Source organism: Budorcas taxicolor, chromosome 2, assembly GCF_023091745.1.
Source record: "Budorcas taxicolor isolate Tak-1 chromosome 2, Takin1.1, whole genome shotgun sequence".
Taxonomy (NCBI): Eukaryota; Metazoa; Chordata; class Mammalia; order Artiodactyla; family Bovidae; genus Budorcas; species Budorcas taxicolor.
Genome location: NC_068911.1, coordinates 62,474,449 through 62,494,730, shown reverse-complemented (window position 1 = coordinate 62,494,730; position 20,282 = coordinate 62,474,449). Strand labels below are relative to the sequence as shown.

The 20,282-nt window shown below is 39.2% G+C and overlaps 1 protein-coding gene across 5 annotated transcripts in view; it reads right to left on the bottom strand.

The window, feature by feature from the left end:
* TTN (titin) overlaps positions 1-20,282 on the bottom strand; it is a 274,868-nt gene that overhangs the window by 205,346 nt on the left and 49,240 nt on the right. For 4 of the 5 annotated variants that reach the window (XM_052636391.1, XM_052636392.1, XM_052636393.1 and 1 more), the window contains 2 exons: positions 19,274-19,462; positions 14,372-14,416 (listed from right to left, as the gene is read on the bottom strand). In XM_052636391.1, coding sequence (XP_052492351.1) covers positions 14,372-14,416; positions 19,274-19,462 — 234 coding nt within the window. Of the gene's footprint in view, positions 1-57; positions 2,809-14,371; positions 14,417-19,273; positions 19,463-20,282 lie in introns of all 5 variants that reach the window. The other variant, XM_052636390.1, reaches the window with a different exon arrangement.

Below are 20,282 nucleotides of genomic sequence, written 5' to 3'. Positions count from 1 at the left end.
ATCACTACAACCCAGTGAATGTTAGAGCTTGATCCACTGAATCCTTAAAAATCCAACCTCTTTTGACTACAGTGAGTTTTGCTGAAGTTGTTGCTTTTCCACTGTCATTCAAGGCCTCGCACGTATATTCCCCTTGATGTTCTTCTCTATTTACCTTGTCGATTACCAGCGTATATGTATTTTGATCCTGTAAACACTTGAACTTTTCATCTGAAGGGACCCGTTTACTCTCAAAATACCAATTCACCTCCTTGGCGTTTGTTATGGATGACGTGAGGCTTATGATGTCACCTTCCTCGGCAGTTGTGTCCACCAAGGGCGTCTGTACAAGAGGAGCCTCCTCTCCGAGCTTCCTGTCTTCCTCATCCTCAGCTTCCTGTATCTCTACTGTACCAACCTCCTCAGTACCACCTTCAGAGACTTTCTCTTTTTCCTCTGATGGTTTTGGTATCTCATCCTGTTTTTCTTCATAAACAGCAGCAGAAGCAGTTGTGGCACCCACAGCTTTGACCTGACTCTCCACCTTAAAATAACTGATCTCTTCCTTCGCGACAAGATACTTAGATTCAACTTCTGGTTCAGTGATTGCTTCAAGCTTCTGTGAACTGGAAAAAGAAACATCTTCCTGCAAGACTACTGTGGCTCCTTTCTCAAGTCCAGGCTCCTCAGCTGTTAAAATGTTCATTTCCTCACATATAGAGCACAACGCCTCCTTCAGTTCAGTTTTCAAGTCAGCCATTTGAGGATCAATGCCTTTAATAGTGATGGTTAATTCTTCTGTCAGAGATTTCACTGAGGTAATCAGATAGGTGCACATAATGCAGTCGGGCTCTTGGGTAAAGTCTATGGCCTTGACCTCCACCTGTTCAATGTTTCTTAACCATTCAGAGAAAAGACTCAGTTGCTCGCTGGCCACTGCTGCTTGCAAAGCACTGCGGATCTGAGTTTTCAGGTTTAATCGCTGCTCTTCTGGAATACCAGAAAGCAAACTTTCCTTAAAAAGAAAATCACTTCCCTGCACCTCCTGCACACCATTTACTGCCATAGGCTCCTTTTTATACTCCGTGGTTTGGTTCAAGGGCAATGCCAAGGTGTCAGAATGCTCTTCCTTGAGCAGTATCTGCTTTTCTTCACATGCTAATGGAAACCTTAAGGACTGGCCTTCCTCAATCCTGGCTGCAAAATCTTGCCCTGCACTATCCAGTTGATCCACACTTTCCATCAAAATTTCACTTTCTGTGCACGTGTGTTCTGAAGGGACCCTGGAGACTGTGACGTCAGGACCCTGGAAACTTTGTGCATGTCCCTCAGCTAAGCTCTGATTCAGGAAGACAGCATTTTGTGACTCTTGCTTTTGAGAAGTCTCTCTTTGCCTTTTTTCCACTGCAGACACTGTCTTCTCTTTTGATAAAAGTACTTCCTCAGCCACAGAGGTTGGATATGAATGGGCTGGTATTTCTTTTATTGATGGCTGCGGATAACTCTCTTCAGGTTCAGCTAATAAAGTTTGCAGAGACTCAACTGTTGATGAACTAATTTCCTCTATGGACATGGCACTTGGGAAGATTTTTTCCATATCTGATAGAACTACCTGTGACTCAGGCTCTTGACACATCAGAGTATCTTCTCTGGGGAGGGTGTCCTGGGACTGGGTAATCTGCAGCTGTAAATTGGGAGGTAGTTCCTTGATAGGCTGGACATGAATAATGCCACTGATGGAAAGTTTTCTGGTGCTTTCAGGAGTGGGCATATGGTGTTCCAACATGACTGTGGATTGCAGTTGCTCAGCTTTTAAAGTAACTTGACTGCTTAGTTCATTGGTTTTAACCACATGCTCATACGAAAACTGTTGTTTTTCTTCTGCAATTAAAGAAGCTTTCAAAATGGCATCTTTTACGAAAGTTACAACTTCCTGCTCTGAGTCAACCGTCTCAAGTGCAGGGTCCTTTAACGATGTGTGTGGAAAACCTTCCGGAGCCTCTGGTGTGGGCACTGCTTTGCAGGCAGCATCAGTCGTGTCTGTGTCTTCCGGAAGCACAAACAGCTCTGCTGCACAGGCGGACTCACCCCACACATTCTTCGCTTTACAGACATAGAGACCACCATCTTCTTTCTGAGGATCGTTGACGATGAATGTCCCGGAACCATCAGGATTGTGAATGATAGTGTAATAAACATTGGTACAAAGTTGCTTGTTTTCTTTGAACCATAGAACAGTGGGTGCAGGCTCTCCGAGTACCATGTATTCAAAGATGGCAGGGAGGCCCGGCACACAGTGCACTGGTTTTAACTCCTTAAGGAAGGAAGGAGGACAAGGACCTTGGAGCTTTTCCAGAGACTTCTCCTCTGCCGACTCTGGTTCTTCATGGCCCTCGGCTTCAGAATTTATTTTCAGATACGCGCTACACATTGCCTGCCCATATTCATTACTGGCAATACATGTATATTCTCCCTCATCCTCCAGTTTGGTGAACAGAATGATTAAGCTGTGATCATTACCGTCAAACACAAATTTGTAGTCAGCGGAAGGGGTTAACAATGCTCCATTAAAGAACCACTGTATCTGGGGTGTGGGAATGCCAATGACAGTAACAAACAGCTTTGCCACATCCCCTATGCTTATTTCAGCATTTGACACTTCTTTGATGAAAACTGGGGCACTGCCCTCCTTTTTGGAATCAAATTTAGGTGAATAAACTGAAGGTTCAGACAAAGGTTCGAGTGTTTCATTTCTATTAGATAACTGAAGGTCACAGCTAGAGGTTTGAGGTCCTTCTTCTTCGGCAGACAGAAGAGAAATAGAAAACTCTGCATGGGAAAAAATTATTATTATTTTACTATCAATTTTACTTGAATAAATGAAGTCAAAGAATTACACACCAATTGACAGTCTTCTTCTGCTTTATTCCTGAAATTGTTAATTATCATGAGATGAATTTATCAAAAAGCACATTTCTAAAATTTTAACCTTAGCTTATCATATCACATGATTGTAAATACTGTACTGATGCAACTTTCAATCCATTTCATTTGTGTTAGAGTTTATAAATTTTAAAGATGTTCTTATGAGTTTTTCTTTGTGATAGTCTCAGTTCTAAAGTTTGCAAAACTGTTGGCTAAATATTTATAATAAAAGAATTCTAGATCCAAATATTTTTCTTTAACTAAAATTTCTTTACCTAAAAATTCCAATAAATATTAAGTAACTAATATCATTTAATATTACTTAAATATTAAATAAAAAAGAATTGAGGACTATTTAAATAAATGGCTAAAAAGATCCATAATTATTTCTTACATTTAGAATTTTCTTGAGTTTAAGAATGATCTTCATTGTAAAATTAAGACTGTTTATTTCCAAAATAAAACATCTAGTTTTAGTTACTGCTTATAAACTGAAGCCATTATTAAAAATAAGTGGCTACAGAAAATGGTTGATCTGAATTTGTAAGAGAACCACTGTTTTCAGTTACTAGAAATGCAGGGCTTCTTTTGCCTGTGTAAATTGCCACATCACTTCAGCAAAGCTTTTATAATGAGGCTTATGCTAAGAAAATGGGAGAATCAGAAATCAGAGAAAACTCCAGCATTAAAAATTTGATTATATTTTATTGCACGAGAAATACCTATACAGTCTTATTGAACAGAAAAACAAGCAATGAATAACAGATATTCTTTAAAGGTTCATGAACAGAATGAAAGAAATGTAATTTGATAACAAGAGATTAGCTTTTCATTGAATTTGTTTGGTATGTAGAACAACTCTGTTAATAACAGTTTTATTACTTTACCTAAAAGTAGTTTGACTATTGTATTAGTTCACTCCACTTGCATTACAGGGAACAGTCTTATGTCTTAACACAAATGTATAAGCAGTAAAGAGCAAGACTCCAGTGTCTGTTGGCTATAAATATATTGATAAAACTTATATCTAAATACTCAATTATTTATCATTTCAATTAGTAAGTTGTAAAAACATTGATTAATTTCACATTCTAATGACCACTTAACTTCACATTTAATCTATAATGTTATCACTCATGTCAGCTTTCCCTTCATTTATACTCCCAAAATATCTGTAAAGGGAATGAATGTCAATATAGTGAAAATACCCTTACTCACTAACATGTTGAAATATTTTCAGTGTTTTCGCTTTCTTCTAAACGTGGCATAGTAACCATAAAAAGATACTAAATGAAATTCAAGAGTGCGGCAACATGAAAGGTGTAGTTAAAAATACATGCAATAGTAACAGCTAATAATTATGTCTAGATTCTACTATGCATAGTACAATGAATTTTATATCTAGCATAAGAGAAATTAATATCTCAGGCTTTTAAGTTATATGCCATTGAGCTGGAAAATAAAAAATTCCATTTAATTATCTGTAACAATAAGTAAGCCAAGTGTGGGCAAGGCTTATTTTTCTTTACTCAGTCATTTCTATTTTGAATATCCTCAAGTTCAATGCTCTGGAGACTAACAGAATTCTAATGAGCAAAATCAAATAAAGCCCACCTTTTTATAAGCATAAAAGTATAGTTTTCAGCTCTTTCTGCAATCCAAAAAGGCAATAAAACTTTTCTTCTTCTTTTTTAAGAACAAGTTTGAATTATTGTGATGCTGTATAATGTTTGGGTAAAGTGTGCTTGTTTGTCATAACTTGAATTTGTAACTTATTTAAACATCCATTGTGTGATTAAGACTAGAATAAATCCCCAAGTCTCTAAACTGTAGAATTACTTTTATTTCAGGGATTTATGACATATTACATCATCTCTATAATTACGACCACAGATATTGTGTGCTCATTGGTTGAAACAGGAATGATAGTTCCACAACAGTGTATCTATATTGATAAGTTATGGGTGACTCTAAGCAAGCAAAGCCAATGTTCTTCTGCGGGGCAGTGAGAAGGGTGGAGTATAAGCCTGACTGCTCTGTCTAGATCCTATATATACTCCCAGGTTTCTTATTTAATTTGAAAGGCTTTTAGGGAATTCCCACTGTGGGAATAAAAAATGTGACAAATGAAAGAAACATAATAAACATAACTGGATATATGGATTCTTTTGAAAATTTAAATGACTAACGTCTTACAATTCAATTAAAATTAGTATATTTAATATGATCATGGTATGTAAACATTGCTCAATTCAGGGTGGAAAACAGTCATAAGATAATAGTGAGTAATTTACAGAGCTGGAAGAAGAAAAGTTTCACAATCTAATTACTATATTCTATTATTCCTCTTGTCAACTGTGGCAAAGCTAAAATGCATTCTGAATTATATTAAGAGAAGTTACTACTGACTAGAATGACACACAATCAGAGTTGAATGATTGCCTCTGAGGTCTTTTGGGCTAACCCTTTGTTTTTATACAGGAAAACTAAATTTCTTTGTATTTATTATATCTTATATGAGAGAAAATTTAGTTCACAGTGGCACCTAGGTACGTTAAGGATTTTGTGAATTTACTATAAGTTTGAAAAACCAAAAGAGTCACTTTAGAAACATATATGTTGATATATCTTAAATTTGAATGCTTATTAATTTCTAGTTAGCTTTAAAAATAAAATTCAGGAAAATGACAGCAAAGCTAATTATCTTACTATTTGTATATAATCTGAAATACAAATTAGCATGCTGCCTCAATATTAAAAGTATCCCACCTTCTTTTTCTAATTTTAAAGATCCTGAAATTGTACTACAGCTTAAAATTTATATGTAAATGAGATACAGTAGTCCTTTTCTCATCCCAGGCAAGTATCAAATTAATGTTGCATTTTTATACTTAGGCTTCCCTGGTAGCTTAGAGGTTAAAGCATCTGCCTGCAATGCAGGAGACCCGGGTTCGATCCCTGGGTTGGGAAGTTCCCCTGGAGAAGGAAATGGCAACCCACTCCAGGATTCTTGCCTGGAGAATCCCATGGACAGAGGAGCCTGGTGGGCTACAGTCCACGGGTGGCAAAGAGTCAGACACGACTGAGCGACTTCACTTTTATACTTAATGTTATCTCAAAATTTGAGAAAATGAAGCAGTTTCAAAAGTGGAAAGATATTTGCATATTCTGCAAATGTCTAGGTGAATTTTATCCACCAAGAGAACACCATTGGTCCCTTCAACACCAGTAAGAGTTAAAATGCTTAAGAGGAGGGATATTAATAAGGAAAATATTTTTTAAAGAGCTAAAAGTAAATATTAAGACTACAAGGTAAAACACTTTATAGAATTAGTTACCAACTCGGCAAAGCTGGTTTCTATTGCTGTTTGGTTTATTCTAAGTCTGAGTGAATAAGCATGAATTTGGATGAAAAAGGGTTATTATCTCAAAAATGACTTCTACTCTGAGCAGAGAGATTTTACCTTACCCTTTGTCTGTGTGGTCATCTGACACGGTCTTCCAATTCACAGTGTACACAGACAGCTTATCTGCTAAAAGAGAATGCGTGCTGCTGACACTTTATGGAGGAGGAAGGGAGGTAAAGCAGAAGTGGCAACAAGTAGGTAGCCAAGGAGATGTTTAATAGTGCTGATGCTTCACAGCAGAATTGACACAGGTGATGATCCCACAGTTTAGATAACAGAATATTTACACGTGTTACAAACAAGAGATTTCCACATAAAGTGTTTCCCCAGGGCTTTTTCAAAGCAATGTGTTCAAATACAGCAGATGTATTTGGAAACTTATCAGATCTACATAATTTGGAAAAAGTGAAAGCACTCATCAGTTCTCATCTTCATGGAGGCACTAACACATCGCATGGAGAACCTTAAACGAGGGTGAGCACAGCGCGGGCCTCAGCCATGCCCGATCTGTTCGTAGCTACACACCTGTACTCACCTTCGTCCTCTTTCGCTAAGCTTGTTATGAACAGGTTGTGGAATCCTATGCCACTTTCCTCGGCACTGAACCTTGCTCCTTGCACTAACTTCCCATCTTTGTACCAGTAAACCATGGGCCTTGGAGAGCCACGGACTAAACACTGGAAATAAGCTGCTGTACCTAACGGTGCAGAACAGTCAGAAATACCTTTGATAAACCTGGGAGGCCCTTCTACCACCTGAAATTCAAAAAAGCTGTCTGCATATTTGCTCTTTAAGACTAACTCTTCCCTCACACTGCTTAACGTCACTTTGCTTCTCTGTGACATCAGAAGCGACATTTCGGAGTCTCCCATGGTGAGGAATCCCCGACAGATCGCCTCCCCTACGCTGTTCACAGCTCTGCACCTGTATGTCGCGCTGTCAGAAAGACAAACGTTGCGAATCTTCAGCGTGTGACTTCCCTTCTCCTCACTAATCACATATTTAAGGTCATCCGGCTCAATACACGTGTATTCTTTATACCATTTTACTTCGGGAGTTGGGACGCCTATGACTGAACATTTGAACACAGCATCTGAGTTTTCTGGAATCCTAAAATCACAAATAGGCATTACAAAACGAGGAGGCATTTCGAATACTTCTAAGTCGATTTTTAAATCTTTGTCCTCTGCCTCCCTTGAAGCCATACTTGGATCTGCTAAATTCAATGGGAGAACATCTAGGCTCACAACCATGCTTTTATGATCAGGAGTAAATTCAGGAACTGTGACTATTTTCACTTGCTTCTCAAATTCTTTAACATCTTTTTCACTTAATTCAACTTCCAGGACAATTTCCTGAGGAGAAGGGGTCCTTGACGCAGTGTTTTCCAGATCAAACTCCATGACATGCTGGTGTGTTACTGGAGGCGGGAGTGCCACTGCTCTCTTTTGCTGGGGCACAATGTCCACGTGTGCAAAGCTCTTTGCTTCCCCTATGATGTTCACAGCATGGCACATGTACTCTCCCCCATCTGCGTTTTGAATGCTAGCAATTTCCAAAGAGCACACATTACCCACCCTTTCTATTTTGATTCTTTCATCTGGCTCCAGCAAAGATTTATTTCGATACCATTTCACACCGGGAACTGGAAGGCCCTCAACTTCAACAATGAAGCCCAAGGTTGTGTTTTCATAGATCTTCCTTTTGGTCAGTGGTTCAATAAAAGATGGAGGCATTTCATTGTCTTTGGGTTCAACGGCTTCACTGGGTGTGCCAAAGGAATCAGAACGCCGTAATTCATAGGCTGAGCTTCTGTCTTCTGTAGGTGTGTGGAAATGTTCACTTGACAGACTGTCCTCCCTACCTAGCTCGGATGGGTGCCTTTTAAAGTTTTCAGTGGGGTTTGGTCCTCCAGTAGGAATAGAGTATTGTTCAGCTGTTTTCCCTCCTAAAGGGGTGGAGTATCTCTCTAGGGTCTCTCCTGGGGGTGTGGAGTATCTCTCTAGGGTCTCTCCTGGGGGTGTGGAGTATCTCTCTAGGGTCTCTCCTGGGGGTGTGGAGTATCTCTCTAGGGTCTCTCCTGGGGGTGTGGAGTATCTTTCTAGGGTCTCTCCTGGGGGTGTGGAGTACCTCTCTAAGGCCTCCCCAGGAGGTGTGGAATATCTCTCTAGTGTCTCTCCTGGGGGTGTGGAATATCTTTCTGCTACCTCGCCTTCAGAAGGTGTTGAGTACCTGTCAGTAGCTTCCTCTAGAGCTGTGGTTCTTTCAGTAGTCTTATCCTCTAAATCTCTTGAGGATTTTTTAGTTGTATCTAAAGGAGGAAAATACAAATCAGGAGACTTTGGAGTTTCAAAACGTTCAACAGATGATGGTGGGGTATAAAACTGATCTAGCTCAGAGATTTCTTCACTGCTGATACTTCCCACATCAATGGAAATATCAGATTCAGGAGAAAATGGGCGTCCCAGGGACTCCTGTTGTTGGCTGTAATACTCATACACTGTGTTGAAAGTTACTTCTTCCACCTCCATTGATGTGACTGAGTCAGTCTGAACACGTTCTGCCTTGTGCCTGGTGTCTTTAGTCTCAGGAACTTCATGTTTTCCAGCAGCAAGTAAGTACTGTGTCAGGGAAGTCTCGGATTCCGTCACCTCCGTGGTATGTGCCTCATCCAACTTAGGAGGGTTTTCAGAAAAACGAGTTTCTACCTTTTGTCTTTCAGTGGTGGAGAAAGAAGTTTCATCCTGTACTTGAATTTCCTCATCACATTTTTCTTTTTCAGGGGCATCCGTTTTTTCCCTCACTTGTTTGTTTGGATGCTGTTGTTCCTCAGTCACCAGGAAGGGAAAGCACTGACTTAAGGGCATTTTCCTGTGCAGTGTGTCTGCTTCCTGAACACCACCTGTGTGGTCTCCCAGAATTCCAGTGGCATAGGCCTCTGTCCCTCCATCTTGCTTTTGAAATGATGTCAACTCTGGTTCCAAGGTATGTTCTTCCTCCATTTCACAGATCTCTAAAACCTTTTCCTCACTTGCAGCTTTTTTCAGATGTGAGATGAAACTCCCATCTCCATTTTTCTCAGATATATCAGTTTCTCGTGTATCAGCAGATGAGCTCTGAGGTAGGCCACATGATTCACTATAGATCTCTTCAGAAAAAGTTTTAAGAGAAACATCAGTATTTAAAATTTCTAAATTTTGTTCCTGTGTATGTTTTTCCAAATAAAAGGCATTTTCATCACTGCCACTTTTCTCCCTCAGAGTCCTATCTGAAAACTCCTTACTGGAAGAAAGCTCTGGATTTGCAAGCATGTTACTTTGCATGCTTTGAGAGGTATCCTGTGCATCAGATTGTATGGTTTCAGGGCTAGGAACTCCCTCTTTATATGGTGTTGCCTGCTCTTGACTAGGTTTTTGCTCTTGAAACTCCTTAGCTGTGTCTCCTAAATGAGAATATATTTGTTTCAGATCAAATACAAGGTTCTCAGCATCAGCTGCTTCAGAAGCAGGATGCTGGGTTTGAAAATAAGTTTCTTCTGGTTGATCACCATGGAATCTAACTTCTTGAAATTTTACATCTGCAGTTTCTATTTGAGCATGAAATTGCTTTAGGTCAAATGTAACAGGTGCTTCATATTCAGCCCTTTCAGAAGATGCAGATTGATCTGTAAGAGCTATTTCCTTCTGTTGTCCCCTTTCTTGTAATTCAGACTCCATATGAGTTTGAGAAGAAAGTAGCTTTAAATTCATTACAATGTTAGACGAATCCTGTTCAGTGTTTGGAGACATTTCCTCATGCACATTTGTGTGTAGGTTACTTGGTCTTGATTTTCTTTGTCTTAATGGAAAGTCTTTGTCATCAAGCTTCTTTTGAGGAGGATTCACAAAAGATTTCTTTGTAGATCTTTCTTCTAGAACACCTTTTTCTACCTGTTGTAACTTTTCAAATGCGATGACTCTATGCCTCACCTTTTTTCCTGGGTAGTATCTCTCTTCACCAAAGGGTTCTTCGCATACAATGATGGATGATTCTTTTGTATTGTAACTATCAGAAGTTCTTTCAGAGCGGATATTTGGTAAATAGTCAGTCTGGGTATATTCTTGCACGTTTTCCCTCTCTGGTCCACTGAATTTTTCGAAATCACTTCTTACCTCTTTTCTATTTTTACCTTCACTGAAATCATCACCAAATGGATAAACAGTCCCCTCTGCTTGGTGTGGCTTTGATTTTTCATTTACATGTTCCTCTTTCCCTTCATCTTGCCATTGTATGAGTTCAGCTCGGAGAGGCTTGTTGATTCTTAAGGATCTAGAAGTGCACTGCATAAATCTGGGCACTTTTTCTCTAGAAGATGTACAAGAAACGTGGGCTTTCTGCTCTATCTGTTCAACTGTCTCAGGGCTTTGAAAATACTCTCTTACAAAATATTCTTTTATATTGGATTGGGGAGGAAAAGAACCAGTTGGATAATCATAAAAATGTGCCCTTACAGCTTCTCCCTGAATGTGTTGATCTTTGGAATATCTGGCATAAATTCCACCCATATTTTCTAATTGACTATATTCCCTGTCAGTGACAGGTTCCACTGTTAGGTCTGAAACACTCTCAACTGCGCCTGAATTGTTTTCAGCAACGCATCTATATTTCCCAGAATCTTGAGAATTAACATCATTAATATATAGCCTGTGGCAACAATTAATTTCTTCAAACTGGAACTTCTGGTTCTGCCTCAACAGGACTCCATTGTGGAACCATGTCACAGCTGGTTTAGGCTCTCCAGAGAGTAAACATTCAAGGACTATGGAATCCCCTTCTCTACACCTGGCATGTTGTGGCATTCCCTGTAACACTTCTGGTGGCTCATTAGTAATGTCAGAAGAGAATACGAACTTGTGTTTTGGTGAGCGAGTTGCCTCATCCTGAGGCACTGCCTTAGGTTCCAACTCCTCCAGTTGAAACAAGTCTCTTGACTCTCTATCCTGTTCTGGGGTAGGGGTAGCTGCCGTTATCTGAATTTCTACAGGAAAGGAAAGCAATTCTGTGTCTGCAGAGGGAGGAACTGGTGGGTTAGTTTTTAACATATGGAGGTTTGTTTGGCCCTCTCGTCTTAGAGGAGGTATGCCTTTTGCTTGGTCAAACACCAACATCAGCTCCTCTTCCTCATCGGTATAGTCTTGCAACACTGGGACCCTATATGCTTCCAGAGCATGCCTTTGTTTTGACTTCACTTTAAGTACACTTGTTGTTTTTACTGTTCCGTATTGGTTAAATAGCACACAGGTAATGGAACCTTCATTTTGAGGAAGAACAGAAGAAAAGGTTAATACTGAATAATTTTCAAAGGTCTGAGTGATAAAGCCTCGATTATGTGGGATTGGTAGGTCATTGTTATACCAAGTCACTATGGGTTGAGGGCATCCTTGAAAATGACACACAAATTCACAGCTGTCACCTTCATCAACTTCTTGAGATTCTATTTCTTGAAGAAATGAAGGTGGGCAACGTTGCAGACGTTTTTGGAAAGGATTTTCAAAATATCTTGCGGCTTTTTCTTCCTGTTCAGCTTCAAATTCATCACCTTTAACAGAGGTGGAGTGTTGTAGCTCTCTCACACCACCTTTTCTTATTTCAGTATCGAATGCTTCCCTTTCTTGGATATTTACAGTTGAGCCAAAAGATTCACTGGTGTATGGTGTAGTGACTTGAGACACCTTTGCAGGGGTCTCAAATATTTCCTCACTCTTACTTACATTCATGGTATCTTCAGATGACTCTACAATTTTGGTTTGGGTCATAATGGGTGCAAGCTGTTCTCCTGCTTGGGTAGTCTCATTTATTATACTCTTACTGTATAATTGGTCTCTTGATTGACTTTCTCCCAGAAATGCCTCTTGGCTCATCCTCATTTCAGTCTGGAGAATTTCCTCATTGACAGCAGTGTGCAAGGTTGTGGGAGCTTCTCCAGATTCCACATTTTGATCCATTAAATTAGGAAGGACCTGCAGATCCTGGACAATGCCCTCGGTTGAATTATCTACCTCTTCCCTATCAGCAGCTAGAGCAGGCATAGAACTGCTTTTTATTTCCTCTCTAGAGAACAGAACACCCTTATCACTATCTTCACTTCTCAGAGTTCTTGAACTTATTTCAGATGACGTGTCTAACAGAGATAATTTCCTTTTCTCCATCAACATTCTTCTAGCCTCCCGTAAACGGTGCAACTTCATTTTGGTCTCCTCGTCCAAGAAACTTTCGCCTACGTTAAGCCATCCCCTTATGTCAGATTTACTTTCTAAATATTCTTCCTCATACATTAAATCTGTTTTCCTGCCAGGGCACACTGTTTTAAAGTGTATAGTTCGCATCATTCCCTGTTGTTGCACGTCCTGCTTCTTATTAAAGGGAGAACCAGTAAACCTCAGGTCAACCTTCAACCTCCCTTCTCTCCTTTCAGCTAAAGCTGCCACATTTCCATGCGTCTGTTCTACCTTTTTCAGAAATTCTAAATATTTCTCATCTTGCCCTTTTTGAATTACGAGCAATGATGCAGTTGATTCAGCAGAGCCTTCACTATTAATTGCTAATAATCTGTAACTTCCAGAATCTCGGTCTTGAACACTTTTAACCTCTAAGCTGGAAGAGTGATGATGTAAATCACTCTCTGTTTTTATGACCCGTCGAAGCCCCATTGCGATAGGTCGATTGTTTTGAAACCAAGTCATTTTTGGAGTTGGACAGGCAATTAATTTACACGTAAAAACAACAGGTTCACCCTCAAAAACATATTTAAATGTAAGTTTTTGGGTAAAAGAAGGCTTGAAATATTCTGGCCAGGAGCTTGTTGATGATATTCTACTTGCATATCTTTTAGCAGCCATGGAGCTGTGGTCTATGTCTTCAGAATCCGAGAAGGCATCTCGGGTCTCTCTTTCTGAATGCTCAGATTCTTCCTCAGAGGATGACTCTAAAAAAAAAGTTCAATTAGAAAGCATTTTACTATTTTCCGTAGCATTTGAAAAAGTTGAAAATAAATGAAATTGCGAAATAGAAAATGAAATAAAGTGCATGCTACAGATTCTCACAAATCCATAAAAAAAAATTCACTCACCATATTTGTTCGAATAAACGCAACACCATGCTCTGTTTAAAAGATTCTGACACGAAAATCGTTCGTTGTCTGGTCTTTTCTTCAAACTGCTGAAATTTCTTCTTGAACAAGCAAAAATGCATTTCAAAGTAACATGTTCCTGTACATATTTGTTTTGAGAGCAGGAAAACTTTGTTCTTTTGATGGCTAAGAGGAAAATCTTACCTGACTTGCAGAGAGTGGAATAAACGCCCTTTCTGATCCTTTTGATTATAGATTAAATTATTATATTTTTGGAGAATTAACTATTTAAGAAATATATATGAGAACTACGACCATAAATAATTAGCTAAAATAAAATAAAATGAGAAGGCGTTTATTCGAACTAATACAGCCATAAAGTCACGAGGTTATGCAAAGAAAAGCAGGCAATAAGGATCCCGTAAGGCAGCTATCTGCAAGCCAGTGTAAGAGACATATCAATGTTAAAATGATGTATGTGCATGAAGTGTGAACCAGAATGGGGATGTAACATTTTCACACATCCTAAACAAAAAAGCATTTCAATTATGATTCATTCATGACATTGCATTCTGAGAATGACAGCTAGGTTATTGTCTATTGTTCAATTTAATTCACTGTGATTTTGAAAACAAACTTCTACTTATGATTTCATGCATTAAGATGAAAACCTTTTCTAATACACGCTTTTGAAAATGTCTGCAAACAAGAAGTTGAATATGGCTGATAAATTTTAAATATAAAAGTTTAAATTACCATAAAACAAATGACTGTGAAATGCATGTAACCATCAGCATATTAAACCAGGCATGCGACATAGTAATATATACTCTAAGAGATATATTTGTACATCTATGTCATTTTTCCTCAATAATACTAACAGAAGGAAGCTCAAGGATTTTATTAATCCTTCAGAATTTCTATTCAAATCTCATATTCAATGTAACAATACCTTTCATCTCCATCTCAATCTGCTCATGCAACATTGATTCAGGAGCTAGAATGGAAAAACAGGAGATTTTCATGATTAATTCCATATACATTCTGCCTCAATTCATGATTCATATAATTACAATTTTCTCTTTATTATAATAATAGAAAACTACATACCCCAAATGCACCCCTCAAAATCCATGCCAAACAAATCAGTGAGCTGGTAAGGTACATGATGATGACAGAAAGATTTTAAAGCATTTTTATTTTAGGTTCTCTGGTGAAATTTCCACTTTTAGTTCCACAATTCCCCATGCCTTTTACATGCATTGAGAAAAGCAGTCCATAAACTATAGGACTATTTCTTTTAATTGTCTTATTGACTGAATAGTTGCTGAGACAAAAATCACATTTAGAAGAAACATGCATTTTCTAATTTGCCACTTTTAACTCAGCTTTCCCTAAAGAATTAAGTGTTTCCTGCTAGTAAAAACTCTTTTGACTTGAAACCACCTTTAAAACGTTATGCAAAAGGTCCGATTACACGTTAAAGAGCAAAACAGAGAGTTGTCAGCTCAAAGTTGCTTTTATTATATAAGGAAAAGTCACAGCCTTTAGACACAGTCATCTCAGCGTGGCTTCTGCAGGAAGCAGATGTCCAGGTGCCACTCTCATTCTCCTCTCTGCGTGACACAAGTCAGCGGCTCCGCTGCCCTGGCTTCTCAGTTCCTTGAGGACTCTGGCATGAAGTTACTGACAAACTTGATGTTTTCTTTGATGACGTGCTCTGTACTTCATGGGTTGTTTTAATTTGGGACTCTTTGAGTGTTTTAATACTTTTAGTATCTGAACCAAGGGTAATTTTGTAAATGCTCGGATTTGCAATACTTTTGGCTGGTAAGAATAAAGTTTGGGAAAAGAATAAATTAGCTGTGTTTGTAAAAGTATGCAGAATTTAGAGGAGATGGAACGTCGTCAGGATGAGAGAGAAAGCAGCATGTTAGTCTCAAAACTGATATTTACCTGTGCTTACTATGCACATGAGAACTCTACCCAAACAGACTTACAGGGGTCCACATTGCACGTAGCACCCCTGTTCATTTCTAACCCCTCACAAATAGCATGGCTGGATCGGGGAAGAATTAAGGGCACAGCTCCACAGACTCTTGGAGATGCCCAAACTTCTTCCTCCTGCTTCCCCCCATGGGATTCAGTGAAGGTCCTTTGCCTGCAGACACACAGCACAGGATTCGAGTACATGAAGAACACTTTTCTCACTTCATTAATAGTGAAGAAGACAATCCAAGGATGAAAGGAAGACATTATCCTCTGCCCAGATAAATACATTCATGTCCTTCTAGACACAGTGGTGAGTCAAGGACAGTAACACCAAAAATAGTATCTTGCTATGAGATAATTCTACAATTCTGCAAGGAGCTGAGATTGTAAAGCAGCAACATTGGTTGAGAAATGTCTAAAGACTACTCATTTTGGTCCAGACAATGCCAGGCACAATAATAAATACTAATAAAAACTCAATGATCTGTAACACCTTAAACTACTTTGGTACACTTCCTAGGTGGTACGTTTGGTAAACATTAGAAAAAAATGGCACATATGAAACAAACCTTAACTTCCTGAACTCTGATTTGAAAGTTAAGCTTCTGTGAATCTACAGTGGAAAGTTACATGTTCGTAAGTTTAGCCAATGAACTGGTTGACTTCATGAGTCATTTATGAATAGAGTGCTAATTTAAGGATGTTTTAATTAATACATTCATTGATATAATTTGCATGATGGAAAAGCTGCATAAAGTGATGAGGATGAAATGAAGCAAGTCAGAGCTAAAAATCCAATAACCACCTTCTAGTCTTAGCACTGCTGACATTGTCTTCTGTCCATACTCATTGTGTACAATGCAGCTATATAATCCTTGGTCTACCAGCAGAACATTACATGTGGTAAGAGACTGAATATTTCCATTTTGTGACTGCTTCACTCTCTTATATTCCTCTAGCTTTACACCTTCATAAATCCAGGTTATATCAACAGAAGACTCATCTTCTAAAACACAGAGGAATTGAGTTGCATCACTGCACTTTACAGAGAGGTCCTGAAGATGCAGGAGAATCTTTGGCACTTCACCCGTTGTCTCTTCAGCACTTTTCTCAGATAACTCAGTGCTTTCCGCAATTTGTGAAAGGAATGCAGCCTGGTGCAACTGTACATCTTCAACGGATACAGCTGTGTGGGTGGAACTTTGAGATACACTTTCAAAAACCTGCAATTCACATGCATATGATGATCCTTGAAATGACTTCATTTCGCTCTGCAATATTCTGCCAGTCCTGCTTTGTGAAAGAGGACTCTGCCACTGCCTGGGACTTGGTGGACACTTACATCTCTCCCAGAACTTTGCCTAGCTAGGGCTTGCACTGTATGGTAAGTGACAAGAAAAAGAAAAGGATATTAAGATCTAAGCTTTGTCACTTGGCTAGGTTAATAAAATAAAATGACGTGGAAGATGAAGATGAAAGACATCACTGTCGCTCCGAAGCAGCCTGCCAGATGCAGTGTGCTCCAGGGTGTCAGGATTACACAAAAGAGAGTTCATTCCCAGTGACGCAGTGATGAATGGATGATGGAGGCTCATGCGGATGCCGTGAAGTATCTGCTTCCTTCCTTCGGTTGCCATTGCAGCTTCCCAGAGTGATAGAACCACTCTTTCTTCTTGACTCTATTTGGGATATCATTTGTCCTCCCTCCCCCATATACTTTATCAACAACAGGTAGCAAATAGCTCATTAATGATGCAATGATGAGATGTTGCTTAGAAAAGTAAAAATGTCAGGCAAAGTTGATGCCCGCATGCTAAACAGCTTCAGTCGTGTCCAACTCTGTGTGACCCTGTGCACTGCAGCCCATCAGGCTCCTCAGTCCATGGGATTCTCCAGGCAAGAATACTGGAGTGGGTTGCCATGCCATCCTCCAGGGGATCTTCCCAAAAAATAACTAGTGTAATGCCCTGAACACCAGTGAGATTTCAAGTATACTGGTTAAACCATAGCTGACGACTTAGGGGGAACTGTTAGTAAATGATGGACAAGCCACCATAGGCACTGAGACACACAGCAGAGACTCTCATTAGTAACAGTGGGAGGAGCAGGGGTGCAGCAGGGCAAAGTCTTTGAAGCAAGCTGGGCTTCCTTTACCTTTTGGAGTCACTGTGAGTGTAGCTGCACAAGTGGCTTCCCCAGCGCAATTGGCTGCTTTGCAACAGTATTGCCCGGCATGCTCTGAGTAAGCATCAACTATAAGCATTAAAGCCAAGCCTGTGGACTCCTCAAAGTAGAAAACTACATCTTTTGTTGGCAGAATTGATTGTTGGTTATGAAACCACTGGATTTCTGGCTTGGGAATGCCAGAAACCCTGGCATGAAATCTGACTGTCTCCCCGCTGTGCACCCTGAGGCTGGATAGAGGCTGGATGAAGATGGGCTTTTGGCCAAGGGGCTCCTTCTTAAATGAAACTGATGAAGAGATATGCCATTGAGAGTTGGATGTGACTTCTTCAAGTGTGCTAAATCCTGAAAAGAAGCATGCCAGCCTTTAATGTCGTGCGTACCCTGCATTGAAACCAGAACTCATTAGGGCGCAAATTTCAGTGGGGACTAGAATCCAATCCAATCTTGATGCCTTGTCAACATATGCCACGATTGATTCAAAATCACACAAGTTCCCTTCCATTCTCCAGACACGCTGGGGCATAAATAGTCTAAGGGGTGTCATACATTGCTCATGAAAGCAGTAGCAGAGTGTGCAATTCAGGTTAGATATTCTTGTTTTCTGTTATTTTTTCCCCTTCCGGTTGTAAGACCAGCTTTTATTTTTTGGTAAACCACATTACACTGATTATTAAGAAAACCTCTGGCTATCAAAATGAAGTTTTTAAAATTAAGGAAAAAAGTGAGAGCTGCCCTAACTCTTCATGTATTTGTATATGTTAACTATTACAGAGACTAAGGACTTTCCCGGTGGTCCAGTGGTTAGGAGTCCGCCTTCCAGTGCAGGGGACCTGGCTTTAATCCCTGGTCGGGGAACTAAGGTCCCACATGCTGTGGGGCAACTAAGGCCACATGTCACAACCACAGGGCTGAAGCGCCACAACTAGAGAGAAGCCCTCGTGCCTCAACAAAGATCCAGAGAGCCACAGCTAAGACCCAGTGCAGCCTAAAACAAATACATTTTAAAAATATTAGAGACTAAATTGCTCAGGAAAAATAGTCTGACTGTATAAAAATACTATCTCATTTTGAATCAAAGCGCCCTCCCTTGCCCTGATACTGAGGAAGTGTTTCTGAATGCAATTTAAGAGCTTCAAGTAATAGAAGAATGTTAAACCATCTCACAACTGAGCCTCTCAATCCTCAAGCATTCTTTGAATGCTGGCAAGACAGATCCAGCTGATGTACAGACCTCCAATCATCCACAGTAGCTTCTGGGAAATCAGAATTTCGTCAATACCATGGTGGGATAGGAACACTCTTACACTGAAAAAATTCTTTTAAAAAATTTTCATGCTAACCAGATGAGAAAACAAATCTACCTAATTCTTTAGCATATGTTTCTCTCCATTCTGATACATGCTGCTCAGCAAGCATGAAAGCTGGTAATGAGAGCAATACATTACAAAATACTATGGAGACAAAGCAGGGCAAAATAAAAAATGATAAGCTCTGTGATTCATAATGAGAGGGGTAACTGAAAAGCGAGAACATTGCATGTAACATGGAAATAATTAGTTGCATTAAGAGAAAAGTAGGACCAACGATGATTTACACGAAATCCTTAGTGATTGTTACCCACGTTGTAAGATGAGGTCTATGTTTAAATGTGGCTCTTAAAACTGTTTTGCCATACCTTCCAGTCTCAGAGTGGCTGTGCTTGACACTTGACCTACAGCATTGCTGGCAACAAAAGTATAAATTCCTTCATCTTCTGGAAAAGCTTCAGCAATTTCCAATTGGTAAGTGTCTTCAAACTGAGTCATTTTAAAGAACCGAGATGGCTTGATTTTCTTGTCTTTGCTGTACCAAGACACTTTTAGATCTGTAATACAAAAGGAAAAGGATCTTTAAATTACCCAAAGTGGGTATTTTTATTTACCTGCAAACACAAAATGGACTATATAGCTGACTAATGTTATATTTATCTAAATAATATGATATTTTCTTTCGGGCATGCCACATCTGATCTTACATGATTTCTTGTCATTTTTAAGAAGGAAACATGATTTCAGAGAAATCCAGCTTATAGATGGGTTAGAATGTTTGAAAGTTTACAATTTTAGTTATATTCTTTGTAATCATTTGCATGTCGCACGATGGAAGCAAAGATGAGATTTTTACACATTCAGTGACTTTGAGAGAAAGCCTGTCCTGAGAAATAGTGACCTCTCAAGGTGACCGAGACTGTGGTTGCCTACTGAGACAGGAAATGAGGAAAATCTGCTTAGGGAGAAAGATCCATCAAAATTAGAGCTGAAACAATCAACACTCCATAAGGTCTAAAGAGATACCACTGAAGGCTGAAGAAAAAAACCTCTACTACTGTGTTACCAATGGGTAAGCACTGGAAGGTCTCAGCACATCAGAAAATAATTTTTAAAACTGAAAGAAAGATTCATGAAATTTGGGCATCTTAGATAAATTTGGCTTTTTTTTCAAAGTAGCAGTAATAATAAATAATAATATAACTAGCTATTTCCACACAAGGATTTGAACCATCTTAAAATGATAGAAAATAAAAACCCAACCAAGGATAAAATAGTATATGCTGTTATAGTTTAAGCTGATGTGTACTTTTAAAATTAGTATCCTTTCATTAAAGCAATAACCCTGTAAGTCAAATGTAGATTCAAATTCAGTTA